Genomic DNA, 14,367 nt, shown 5'->3' with positions numbered 1-14,367 from the left:
TGTGCTTACAGCCACAGCCAGACTCTGTTGTGCACGTTTCTTAAAAATCCATCATGATGGTATTTTACTCTATTTCTGGACCTTTCTTGATATTTTAAAATATTGTTTATTGCGCTACATGTCCTGTATTGTGGCCAAGCGTTTTGTTACAGTTTTCTTTTTTTATATACAACTTTTTATCTGTTGTTTATCTCAAATGTACAATAGTGAATGGTATACTTTGAGGCACCTGGTAATCATTCAGTATGATCTCTGTATCATTTCACTATAGTACTTTTTTTAAATGGTTAAAAAAATATTTTATCTTCATTATATCATCAATAAGTGATCAACATCAGCAACAATAGGATGACAGCTTACTAGTTAATGTCCAAAGTTCAAAATGAATGATCCTTCAGAAATCATTATAATATGCTGATTTTATGCTCAATAATTATTATTTTTACTATTCTTCTATTATTCTTCATCTTATTATAAATGTTTTATAGCTGTTGTGCTGCTACATTTATTTTTCTTCTCAGGATTCTTCAATGAATAAAAAAAATCAAAAGAACAGCATTTGTTTGAAATCTTTGGTAACGTTATAAATGTCTTTACTGTCAGTTTTGATCAATTTAATGCATTCTGGTTAAATTAAAGTAAAAAAATATATATCACTGACCCAAACTTTTGAACAGTAGCTTACACATTCATATATTATTATTTGTCTTATTGAACACTGTTTGGTTGCCACTCAACTTGGATTTTTGATTTTAAATTACAATACATTTTACATGTACTTCTCATGTACAGGTCCAGGCCCGCGGGGCGCTGCAGTATCTGGTGTCTCTGTTAGCGAGTATGGAGCACAGCGCCCATCACACACTACTGCTGGAAATCCGCTGCCTGACCGATCGCTACACCTCCATCCTGGGCGGCGGAGGAAAAGACATCTACCGCATGAGCAACAGTTTCACCGCCATCGCTCGACTGCTGGGACGCAAGCTGGAGGCTGATAGTACACTGAGCAGGTACACACACACACACACACGCACTTGCTTTGATTTCCTCAATAGCCTTGACATGTTCCAGAATTAGTTTTTGAAACCACACGGCTGGTTAGTTTTATTGCTGTAATTGACATTTTATTATGATGGAGTAACTTCTGTTTTAAAGCTCCTTAATCCACAGACCTTTGTCTGCTTGTCAACACTCGCCATTGCAAAATTCTTCAGATAATCAGCGTTTTGGCAGTTTCACTGCTAAAAGAACGATGAGGTAAAGAGTTGTACTTCAGATTGCAGCATTTTGTCCATTTCTCTTTTTCATATGTGCTCTCTTGAGGAAAAATTAGCTGCGAAAGATTAATGACCGAGAAGGAAATATGGGATAAAGGTATTTTGTAAATAAAATGGACAGGATAGAAAATCCTTTCTCTACTTTTCCTCGTCTTTCTCCCTGTGTTCTTGCTTATCTACTTTTTGAAAGGATTTTAAAATCTTGAATTATCTAAAAATTACCTTTACTACAACTAGAACTATAGAAGTAGTTTTTATTAGTTTAGTTTAACAAGTTATACCTTCCTATCAATTTCAGTGTTCAGGTTTGGAATAAATTATGATTATTACATGGCTTTCTGGAATGCTTGATTCTGATTGTTCAATGACGTTAGTCTGCAGTCTGATAGTTTTGTTTAATGACACTAAACTGCATTCACTCAGGGTTTAGACTACATTAAAATGAAAAATGTAATCTAGCAAGAAAATGTTTAGATTCTCTATTTAGTCTCTATTTAGATTCAGACTCAAACACACTCTGTTTTGGCTTGTTTATCAGACTGAGCTGTGTTAAAGTAAATGTATACTACAAGTAAATATAATGTACACCAGTTCACATTTGGTCACATTTTTAAGGGCTATATTTCTAAGTAACCTCTTTCTGAGATTGTTTGTGTACATTTTTTGCTGTATGTTTAAAATACCAGGATGATGTGCGTTTTTGTTGCAATAGAGTATACTGTATCCCCTTTCACACAGAGCATTGATCCCAGAAAATTGCCATAGAATTGCTAGAGTGCCTTCTGGGTGAACGCAAACACGTCCCACGTCGATCTCGAGATGGGGACCTAGTAACATTGCTGGGATCAGTCCCGGAACGCACCCTGCGTGAACAAAAGGCAGGACCAATGCCGTAAGGGGTGTATCGTCGCAATGATGTAGTTTCGTGCGACCCTTTGACCGGGGTTTTTAAATGTAGATCAACGTTCAGGTTGCACCTTAAAAAGAAGAACGTTTGTGTTCGTCAAGGTACAAAGGAAGGTTGAAGAAAATTCTGCAAAAATGTCACATCCTGATGTCATGTGTCTTTATGGGATCTTTACAGGATGTGTGTGAACTCACAAACAGATTCCAGAAAATCACTGGCAGTGTGAATGAACCAAAATCAAATGATCCCGGGACAAATCCTGGGACACATTATCAGTGTATTTTCTGGGATCTCTATGTGAAAGGGGCTTGTGTGAGATTCTGTTTCCAATATAATGAGCCATAGCTTCATCTTCAAAGGAATTGACTGCATATTGACTGTAATTTGTCTTTCTTGACTTTTTTATTTTATTTTTATTTTTTTAAGTTACGGCATTTTACACAATATTGAGTAAAAAGGCAAAGTAACCATTTTTACATTATTGTAATGTGCCTTGCCAGAATAGGATGAGCATGTGACGACAATCTAATTTTTAAGTATACTGTACATGCCGTGCAGTATACAGTAAGCAGTGCAGTAGTGTTCTTTTCTGAACATAGCCTTTATCTTTGTGCATCAGAGGGGAGGAGAAGGTGCAGGAATTGTCCAGGCCGTGTGAAGCCAAGTCTAGTTCTGACATGTTTGCTGAGAACCAGCGTCTGCAGGTGAAGATCCAGGCTTTTGATCAGAAGATGGGAGATGAGGAGGAGGTGGAGGTGGAGTCTGAGAGAGAGGACGCGTCTCCTGGTCCTCAGAGATGCCACAGTCTGGGTCAGGCAGCGCGAGACGAGCGCAGAGAGATGAGGTTCAACAGGTGGGCAATACAATGAAAATATAAGTTCAAAATGATTGAAATTTATATTATTACAGTTTCATTCTGCTTTCTTAAGATGGGTTGAAAGTCATGAGCTTAATTACATTTTATGCTATTGACAGTCATTGTTTTATTTTTCTCTTCAGTTTTATACATCTAACTATAAATGTGGGTAGAAAAAAATACAGTGTCAACTTAATAAAAGTAAATATTTCCCAGATAATGTTTTACATATTGCACCTATAATGTATAGACGTGCATTTTATACATGAGAATGTATTGTTGACTTGGGGGATGATAATACTGTATTTAGGGGCCCGTGGCATCAAAAAAGTTTGAAAACCCCCGGTGTGTGAACAACACTCTTTAACAAATTAATTATTATAATATCAAATCGTTTATATATAACATTTTTAGGGTGTGTTAGGGACCAAATGAACCAAGTGAACCAAACTACAAGTGTGAAAACACACCCTTAGAGTTAATCAGAATCAAAATTGGTCATATTTACTTTCTTAATTGAATTCTTGCAGTGTTTTCATTTCAAATAAATCAAATTTAACAACTTTGTTTTCCCTTTAAATCAGCTTTTCTTTTTTGCTGATGTCACAAATCCCTCTTGCTTTTCAATACCTCCCTTCTAACCACATGTCTTCGTTCTTGTATGCCTCTTTTCAGGATCTGATCAGTTCCAGATGGATTAAAAAAATTATTATTTAATGTTGACTGGTACAGAAGAAAAAGCAAACAATTTAATTATAAAAGCTAGGGAAAAGGCAGGAAAATGGTAATGAAAAACTTATTTAAGCTGTGTTTACAATTGGCAGGTTTGGTTTGATTAAGACAAACTCTGGTATGATTTCTCTTTTAGTGCGGTTCATTTGAATAAGTGTGAACGCTGCCATTCGAAACCCTGGTGCGCACCAAACAGGCGGGCCGAGAGCCACCTCTTCAGGGGTCTCAGTACACTTCCGTAAACAAACTCTGGTGCGATTAAACTAAAATATGAATGCAGCACGGACCAAAGATCTAAACGAACTAAAAACAGGATGTGATGTCACAAGATGCGACCCTAAAAAGCACAGAATGCTCAAACACAGCTGGTTCTTCCCTTCATAGGAGTTACGTTGCCCACCACAGTTTGGTACAGGCATCTGAACTACTGTCTCCTTGCTGCAGATCTTCGTTTATATGTGCAAAAGAGAAATACCTGGCACTGTTTAGACCCTTTAACACTTTTAAGGGTTCTCATATGATAAAAATACCATCATATGAACACGCGTACAACAAGCACATTTAGCCCAGCAAACAACATTGGTTTGGATGTTCAGTAAGTTCCGTCACAAAATATACATCATAAAAGCTGTTAAAAATGACAGTGTGGACGCTAAGCGAACCAGGACTTAAATGTGTTTTCATTTTTGGTCTTGACCAAAAGAACAAAGAGAACCAAAATACAAGTGTAAGCACACCCTAAGACATAAGTAGGCTTCAGGGAAATACTATAAAGCTGCAAAAAAAAAAGTTCTTCATAGTCTATTATAGTATGGTCCTTTTTAACTCACAAGTTTTAAATCACAAAAAAAAGTGAAGTGACTCTGAGTTTTTGTACTTTGAGTTGTGCTGTTCTCTCATGTTCAGGTCAAAGAGTCTGGCTCTTCACGCTATACGCACACAATCCATTAACTCTGACAGCAGTCCAGAGGGAGAGGGGTTGGTGGATCTGAGCACAGAGCTCAATGTCTGTGAGGCCAGTCCCAGCCCAGAGACTGGTCCTGTCCCCTCAACCCTGCAGGAGAACCACAAAGATCCCACAAAAAATCAACCTGACACCTCTCCAAACAGTGAGGGGCAAAAGGTGGAGGTTGGAGACCCCCGGGAGGGAGATCGACTCTGGATCCACCTGAGAGACAACATGAAGGAAATCAAAACCTTCTGTGCTGAAATGATCAAACTAATCCCCATACCTGAGCACTGTGTCATTGAAGGTAAACCGTCAAATCTAAGAACTATCCACACAGAAACATGTTCAAAAATACCTCACATTCCAGTGTAGTGCAGCAGGACAACTCTCTTCTACAACTCATTCTCATTTAGAAATTACTTATTATTGGAGGCAAAATTGATGTGAATGATTATTCAAGATTGAGTTTCACTTTCCTGGCATATTTTTAGATATGTTAGAAATGTAAACGCCAATTACACACTGGGATTGCATGCTGAGTGGTCTAACCTCTTTAGTCGGTTCCCCACTGTTATGGTAATGTTAGCACCAAATACTGCTCTTCACATGCCCAGAAATTTTGTTTGAAATACACATTATCCACATATGAGCTAATTTTTTCATTAGATTGCAAAATTTAGTACATGATATTGTTTTTGTACCCTATATTTATATTTGGATGCCAAATTCCACTAAAATTATCATAAATTGCTCGATAGAAGCTGTTCCATTGTTTGAGTCAATGATAAAAACATGATTTATAATATTAGCTATGACATTGGTTATTGACCATAATGTAAAACTAACATTTTCTGTAGAGAAAGTTGTCCTTGCCTTGGCAAAACTCTCTGCCACAATAGTTAAAGGATTAGTTCACCCCAAAATGAAAATTTCCTAATAATTTACTCACCCCAATGCCATCCAAGATATCCATGTCTTTCTTTCCTCAGTGGGAGAGAAATTATGTTTTTTGAGGAAAACATTTCTGGATTTTTCTTCTAACAATGGACTTCATTGGTTACCATCGTTTTTAAGTCCAAATCAATGTAGTTTCAAAAGTCTTAGAAGTGTTTAAACGGGCTATACGCGATCACAGCTGAAGAAGAGGTTGTTATCTAGCGAAACGATAGGTAATTTTCAAAAAATATTTATAATTTATAGACTTTTTACCTTCAATAGTTCGGATTGAGCTGATCAACAAACGGACTGGGAACTACGTCATCACGTTGAAAGGTCACGCCGGCGCCGGCAGAAGTACCGCCCCACTGTTTACAATGCGACCGTACGTAGGAGGATAGTTCAAATAGTATTGTTTGCTATTATATATATACTGTAGTAATAGTATTCAGTGAATATGAATATGAATAGTATATGAATAGTATATGAATAACATTTTGATGAATATGAATAGTAGTTCAAATAGTATTGCCGGCGCTGGCGTGACCTTTCAACGTGATGACGTAGTTCCCTGTCCGTTTGTTGATCAGCTCAATCCGAACTATTGAAGGTAAAAAGTCTATAAATTATTTTTTTTTTACAGAAAATGACCTATCGTTTCGCTAGATAACAACCTCTTCTTCAGCTGTGATCGCGTACAGCCTGTTTAAACACTTCTAAGACTTTTGAAACTGCATTGATTTGGACTTAAAAACTATGATAACCAATGAAGTCCATTGTTAGAAGAAAAATCCAGAAATGTTTTCCTCAAAAAACATAATTTCTCTCCCACTGAGGAAAGAAAGACATGGATATCTTGGATGGCATTGGGGTGAGTAAATTATTAGGAAATTTTCATTTTGGGGTGAACTAATCCTTTAAGCAATATCACATGAGCAAGAGTGCTGTTTTTCCCGAGCACGATTCCAAATGTGATATTGATTTTATTACACAGGTTAATATTAAGTTAGTTACATTTTAGACGCACTTTTGTCTGTTTTGATATGTTTTGCCAACGAAAATAGTTCCAAGCAAAACTGAATTTGTGTTTTTGAATGAATCGTATGAGTGAATGATTAATGAATCAGCTGTTTGACTCAATGACTCACTTATTAAGACAGTGACTTACCGCCACCTACTAAAAGTCTAAATTCTTTATTTTTAAATCATTTGTTTTAATATTCAAAAAAAAAATATTTAAAACATTAATTTCATTACAATCCCGTCAGGAATTCATAAGTCCAGTTGCTTTAATAGCACACCTCTCCTCAGTAAGCTGATTTGATGTATCATCTTCACTAGCACATTGCTGGATGAGTTATGCGCCGAAGTTAAGTTCATTAGGTTCAATTCTTTGTTCAAATCCATGAGTATGAACAATAGTAATAGTGATGCTTGCCTTTTCAAACACCACTAATTATCAGCTATCTGTTCATTAAGTGTAATACGCTACAATTAAGCTGTGGGTGGCAGACAGAACAAAGGGTTGCTTGGCAAAGCGATTTTAACATCTCCCCTGCACTCCCCGGGTCTCTGCCTCACCTTCACATTACTCAACCGCTCTCCCACTGAGAAACAGTAAGATAATCGATCAGTCGGAGACCTGCTGAACTGGCGGGATACACATGAGTTCGTTTATGTGTGTCAGTGTGAGGGATTCAGTGCAGTCATACTTACCAGATCATGGAAAAACAGCTAATGTCATAGACATTTGTGGAAATGTGTTAGAAAGTGATTTCGTGAAAGATTTGTTGAGCAGTGTCCTATTATTGGCAGACATCACTAGATAGATCTCTTGTCTTTTACTCTAGTCCTTTTAGCAATTAGTCTCCCTTTTGAAGTGCACAACTATAGCATTCGAATTTGACAGTGAAGAAGCATTTCATTGGTTGGACCCACTGAACAAACATGCCTCTTCGCTACATGAGAAAGTCTGTTAAGCAGAAGAAGGAGAATATATTAAGATATTATCAATTTTAGCATCATTATTTTCTGTAAAGCTGCTTTGAAGAAAATTGTGTATTATGAAAAGTGCTATACACATTCATTTTACTGGACATAAAGACGTTATTGAAACTTTACTTTAAGCACAATTTATTCATTATTAAGTATTTTTTAGCCTTTTTGTATAGTTTGACAAGTTATGCTTTAGATCTGCTTTATTGTGGATAAAATGCTTATGATGATTGAACAAAACTGTTGAGTGAAGAATTCAATGACTTAATCATAAGAAGACATTCACTGGTTGCCAATTAATGTTTGAGTCAGTAAGAGGAATTAACATCACCACCATTTAGCCCAAAATATAATTTAGATTTTTTACAAATTTTGGTGCTTGAGTCATGTCAAAAAAGACCATGTGAACTAAAGCAGTTATTCTATAAGTGCTGTTTCAGAAACACATCTGGAGAATCAAGGGACTTTAATACCAAACACTATTGTATTACAAGATGGAGCAGTTTATTTTAGGATATTGTGTGGTTTTGGGAAATAGGTCACATTTTTGATGAAGCAATTCATAAGCAATTCATGCTCCTGTGCTTATGTGTGTGTTGTTCTCCAGACTCCCATCGTGGCTGTGTGGCTAAGCTGTCATTCTCCTGTCCACTGAAAGGACACTACTGCCTCTATGGAAAGTCTTGTTTCTCCCTATGTAGCTGCCAGCCACACCTCTGGATCCAAATCATGCTTCTGGCACTGCAGGTAACAGTCAGACATGTTGTTTTTGTGGCAAGATGTGTGGGGGTGTGAGAGTGTGTTTATCTATATTTGTGAGGGCCAGATGTTCTCACTTAGATAATTAAATATCATGACAACCATTTTATGTGTCCTCACTTGATTAAAAGGCTTATAAATAGGCCAAATCGGGTTTATATTTAAATCTAGTGATCTGCAGAGGTTTCTGTGAGGGTTATGTTTAAGGGTAGGGGTCAGGTTTGAAAATTATCACTAACCTGATATAAAAACAATGGAATGAGATGTTTAGACTAATATAAACAAATGTGTTTGTGTATGTGTCAATGTATCATTGAGGGGAATAAATAACAGTTGTAAATATTATTTGTGGTTGTTGGTGGTAGGCAATTGCTACAGTAAGTTAGCTTTGAAAGCATGAGATCACACCCTCCCTATAGAGCGTCTCCAAAGCAACACCCCCTTTAAAACATGAATGCACACAGCAGAGTCTGCAAAGCATCATGAGAGACAAAGTTAAATTACCTCATGTCTCACACCACATAACATTACAATAATAATCAACATAAACAACTTACAGAGCTCTTACTTGTACCACCTGACTGCTGCAGTTTAATTTCTGCGTTGATAGTGTTGACATAGAAACACATAAATCGCAGTCTGAGGACGTGAACAGCTCCGGGTAGAACGTCACGGGTTACAACATGGTGTGAAAGCAGCATAAGCTCGTTGTTTTGGTTTAGGAGGTACTGTAAAAGGCTGCTGCTGTTTATTTGTGGCGCTCGGTAACTGTCTGTCTACAACTCATTAAAGGAGAACTCCGGTCAATTTTAACATTGAGCTAATTTTTTTGTAAATTTGGAGTGCTGTCAGTACAGAGAACAATGACAAAAATCGGTGTTGCCTACACCGTGTTATCCTCTTTTTAAAATTTGCACCCTGTTGACTTCAATGGGGCAAGTTTTAAACCAGCTTTTAGCCTCTTAACATCCTTGATGTGTCATTACAAGTGCCCAGCCATGTGAGTGATTCCTTTAGAGTTAACACGGGTGATTCTGACTGCAGTAGATGTGAAAGATATGAATAAAAATGAAGTTAATTCAGCCAGCGCACATACCTGTATTTTCTTCCTGTTTTCGGTCAAAGTCCACAGTAGTCGATTGTCGAGTTCACGCGCATAGGTTTAGTATCTATGATCACGCACGTGAACTCGACAATCGACTACTGTGGACTTCGACCGAAAACAGGAAGGAATTAACTTCATTTTTATTCATATCTTTCACATCTACTGCAGTCAGAATCACCCGTGTTAACTCTAAAGGAATCACTCACATGGCTGGGCACTTGTAATGACACATCAAGGATGTTAAGAGGCTAAAAGCTGGTTTAAAACTTGCCCCATTGAAGTCAACAGGGTGCAAATTTTAAAAAGAGGATAACACGGTGTAGGCAACACCGATTTTTGTCGTTGTTCTCTGTACTGACAGCACTCCAAATTTACAAAAAAATTTGTTCTCCTTTAACTCTTTAACATGCTGATGACGTGTGATGTCGGCGCGAGCAGGGTGTGCGGAAGTATGGAAATGCATATGTTGACAGGCAGGTAGGACATCGTATCATTGCATTCGGACCGAATGCAATAATTGGATGAAAATGTTTTGGTCCTGAGACTTCCACAGAAGATATGTACATGTTTTAATATGTAGACCACTTCTATTATGGATTGCTATTGATGTGAAGAGAGTTTCAACCAGGATAACAAAAAGTGTTTATAAAACGAATTGCCGACCCTACCTCTAAACTGCATTGATTGACGTTGCAACCATAGCAATGGACAGGGAAAAACAGATCTGTAAGTTGATATACAGTAGATTGACTATAATTTAACTACTTTTAAATTAAACTATTTTTGTAAATTTACAAAATGAGCCTGCTATTTACCAGGGTGTTGCTGTGCGGTTGTGTTCTAGGTGGTTTCTAGGCAGTTGGTTGAGGGTTATTCAATTCAATTCAATTCAATTCACATTTATTTGTATAGCGCTTTTCACAATACACATAATTTCAAAGCAGGTATACAGAAAATGCATAAGGCGATCAATTTAGAGCGATCTGTTTTCAGAGGTAACTGTCTAAGAAATGTACATATACAAAATCACAGTTAGCGAAAAAGGTATTAATTTAAACAATGTAATAATTTAATGCAGAAACAATGAGCTTGTTTACTTGTTTGTTAACAAATGATTATGACATTTTATGATGGATGTTATGATGGATTCTAGGGTGTTCTTGGTGTGGGACAAGTTACATATGTAGATGTTTAATACTTTGGCTTAGAGGTTAATCTTATCTTACCATAAGCAGCAGCAAATGTAATGCTTGCCTTTGCAAAACCTCTAATTATGAGTAGCGTGAATCTTGGCAAGCTAGCAGTGTATCTTGTCTGTGTGCAGAGTAAAGTGAGCGAGGCGTTGTGCTGTCAGGACGAGTGTGTACAGCAGCTGAGGAAACTCTGGGAGAAAACACAGCTGACGGGAGCACACAGCTTTGAGCTGGCCATGACCCAGACAACTGTTCCTCACAAGAAGGTAAAGTCTCTACCGTCTCTCTTTTATGCTTTCTCTGTCTGTCTGTCATTCACACAAACACACACTCATATGAACCAACATATATCCACTCAGTCAGCACCTCCCTCTACCTGAGAAATGAAGCTAGATTTGACCTCACACTCCAGCCCATCTGCTTTTAACCCACCCATGATGTTTCAAGGGGATTGTTCACCTCAAAAAAAGACAAAATGGTACCATCAAAGTGGTCCACACAACTCATGTGCTATATTCCAAGTATGGATGTCAATTTACATAAATTCCCATAATCGATCGTTGTTTAAATTAACCATCAATTAATCAATTAATCGTTAACCTTAACCTCTTAAATCCACACAAGTCCTCTGCACAGACCTATGACTAGCTTCGTCCCCATACTGGCGTGATGAATCTGATCTTCAAGCAAAATGAACTGAATGAAATATTGGAATGCTACAGATCCACAATCTGATTTCTGACTTGTGATGCAGCCTGAATCATAAACACACCGTGTTCGTTCTTTGGCCAGAGAAGAACTAGAACTATAGATGTATTTTTAAAGCTTAGAAGTTTGCCTTTACAGTGAATATAGGGAATATGACCATCACTAAACAAGTGCTTTTAAATTTGCTGACATAATTAGAAGTGCTCTAGTTTCAGAACGTGAAAAATAGAACTGTTTTACATGAAAATGTGATCTGTAAAATCAAAGTAGCCTACATAACAGATAGACTTGTCATATATCGTTTAAAACAGTGGTTCTCAACTCCAGTCCTCGGGACCCGCTGCTCTGCACATTTTGTATGTCTCTCTTATCTGACACACTCAAATCAGTTCATGGAGTCTCTCCTGACGAGCTGATAATCTGGTACAGGTGTGTTAAATAAGGGAGACATACAAAATGTGCAGAGCAGGGGGTCCCGAGGACTGGAGTTGAGAACCACTGGTTTAAAATATCGTCTCAACTAGCAGAAAAAGCATATTTGTTTCAGTTAGAGACCAAACTATACCAAGTATTTGTATGAAAAATCGCCACTGATGCATGTGTAAACAAGTTTACACTCGTTGCTTTTGCGCCACGTTTAGAGTGTAACTTCGCAAAACATTGCCATTGCATGGCTTGAAGACATTAATACACTTACAAATACAATATGTAACAATGGCGCGCTGGCTTCATTTTTCTTTGTGTGTCTGCTGCATGTTTAGCCCATGAGTCGCATTCACCTCAAAACTACGGACTTTAATGATGACCTTGTTAAATCGATCATCGGTAAGTTTTATCGATTAAATTATTATCAACAATTCTTCTGAAGGTATGCAATCACAGTCATGCCAAATGGCACCGGTTTTGCGTGTCACATGACTAATTGCATTGTGCATATAGAGTAATGAAATTAAGATTTGAGAGCAACAACAAGGGTTATCAGTGAAAACCACCCTAGAATGCTAAAAATCCACCCAGTGTTTTTTTTACAATCTCAATAAATCATAAGCACTGTCTCAGAATGAGCTGTTCTCAGATTCAGCGCAATGTGACGTAGAATTGCGCAGGCCCCTCCCACGACTGTTGAGTGACACTTCAGTTTGAGCATAGACCCGCCCTGAGTGAGCTGGACACAGTCCGCCATTGTTTCGACGCTTGAGCAGCTGTAGACAAGAATGTCTCCTAAGCGATTGAGGTGTTTTGTTGTTGGATGTCAGAATGAACATATCAGTCTTCATTTACTCTCGTTCTTACTCGAGGATGGATCTGTACCAACTGTTCGTGATCCAGATTACACTCTCCGGAGCGATAGGACTAACGTTACTGACCACGGCAGAAATGAAAGTGAGAGCGCGCGCTTTATCACAGCTCATCGAATAGTTTTACGGATTTACAGTGTACCAGTTTATTAAGCACAGACTGAAAAGGTGTGTATATATTTGTTTGCTGTTAGTTGTAACGAGTGTTTGTGTACTTCGCTGTGTATGTTCCATGATAATGAAAGGGAGAGAGAGAGAGAGTTTATGGATAAGACTTTAATGCTCACATCTGTGTTTATTTAGCTGTTCTTACAGTGATTCTCTGGAGTAAAACTAACGCTTCATCTTTTGTGTGATGTACAATAAACTTCATTGAACTCATCAGTATATTTTGGTCATCATTCGGACGAGGTCTGCTACAGCAGGCTTGTATTAATAGTGGATAAAAGCAGATGACAAATAAATTATAACCATAATTAAGCTAAACTATACCTGTTTAATCTCCATACAGAATATATTCTCTGGCGCTGTGGGCATTATTGTCCGACTCCGAGTCAAAATGAACACGCTACTGAGAGTTTCTGTTTTGATATTATCAGATGAGATTGTCCTGACTGAAGCGCGAGCTCGTGAGGCTCCGCCCCCTGGGCTGGCAGCAGCAGTTAATTTGCATTTAAAGGGATACACACTAAAACAGCGCGTTTTTCTGAGCCCCCAAAAAATGACCATTTAAACATGCTGTAAAAAAATATCTGTTGGGTATTTTGAGCTAAAACTTCACATACATACTCTGGGGACATCAGAGACTTATTTTACATCTTGTGAAAAGGGTCATAATAGGTGCCCTTTAAAATACAGAATTTGTGTTAGACACATGCTCTGTTACTGGTTAGATTACATATTGTACATTTTAAAAAGTATTGTCAAATATTTTTTATGTTTAATGGCAGTGCATGATTATCCAGTATAATAATGTAGACCCTATTTTAATTTACTGGTAAAATCAGACACTGAAACGTTGCGTACAACATTGTACAGTACAAACGAGGGAGAATTCAACAAGAACAATTTTTAACTACCACTATTTAAGAACACTCAGGAAACCACATAAACCAAAACAAGACCAAAAACTGAACAGAGAAAACTAGGTGCTTAAATAGGAGTTATTAACAGAACTAAGAATAGGTGTGGGACTAATGAGTAACTATGGTAACTAACAATGACCGGGCGGGAACACAGGCAAAACGAGAACGGGGTAAATGAAACCAAAACACAATGAAACTAAACAGAACTAAACTTAACTCTGATAGACACTTGATAATGGTAATGTAATTCACTCATTGTTTTTTCATACATTATATATATAATATATATATATATATTGCATATATAGCATATATAGCATTATATATTAAGTTTACACCCTGTATTTACATGTTTTTTTGTGCGTGATCTGATTAGAAGTCATTTTAATATGCTGATTTGGTGCTCAATTAGGCTACTTATAATGGTTCTTATTATTATCAGTGTTGAAAATGCTGCCTAATTCGTTTTTGTGTGTGTGTGTGTGTGTGTGTGTGTGTGTGTGTGTGTGTGTGTGTGTGTGTGTGTGTGTGCGCGTGTGTGCGTGTGTGCGTGTGTGCGTGTGCGTG

The 14,367-nt window shown here is 37.5% G+C and overlaps 1 protein-coding gene across 2 annotated transcripts in view; it reads left to right on the top strand.

The window, feature by feature from the left end:
* The window catches only part of veph1 (ventricular zone expressed PH domain-containing 1), a 132,143-nt gene that overhangs the window by 85,614 nt on the left and 32,162 nt on the right, over window positions 1-14,367 (top strand). For both annotated transcript variants that reach the window (XM_082182934.1, XM_082182933.1), the window contains exons 7-11: window positions 793-1,010; window positions 2,804-3,037; window positions 4,679-5,025; window positions 8,260-8,399; window positions 10,841-10,975. In XM_082182934.1, the coding sequence (XP_082039060.1) occupies window positions 793-1,010; window positions 2,804-3,037; window positions 4,679-5,025; window positions 8,260-8,399; window positions 10,841-10,975 (1,074 nt within the window). The remainder of the gene's footprint in view (window positions 1-792; window positions 1,011-2,803; window positions 3,038-4,678; window positions 5,026-8,259; window positions 8,400-10,840; window positions 10,976-14,367) is intronic.

This window comes from Leuciscus leuciscus (assembly GCF_965113295.1).
Source record: "Leuciscus leuciscus genome assembly, chromosome: 10".
Lineage (NCBI taxonomy): Eukaryota > Metazoa > Chordata > Actinopteri > Cypriniformes > Leuciscidae > Leuciscus > Leuciscus leuciscus.
This window is presented reverse-complemented; position numbering and strand designations above follow the sequence as displayed.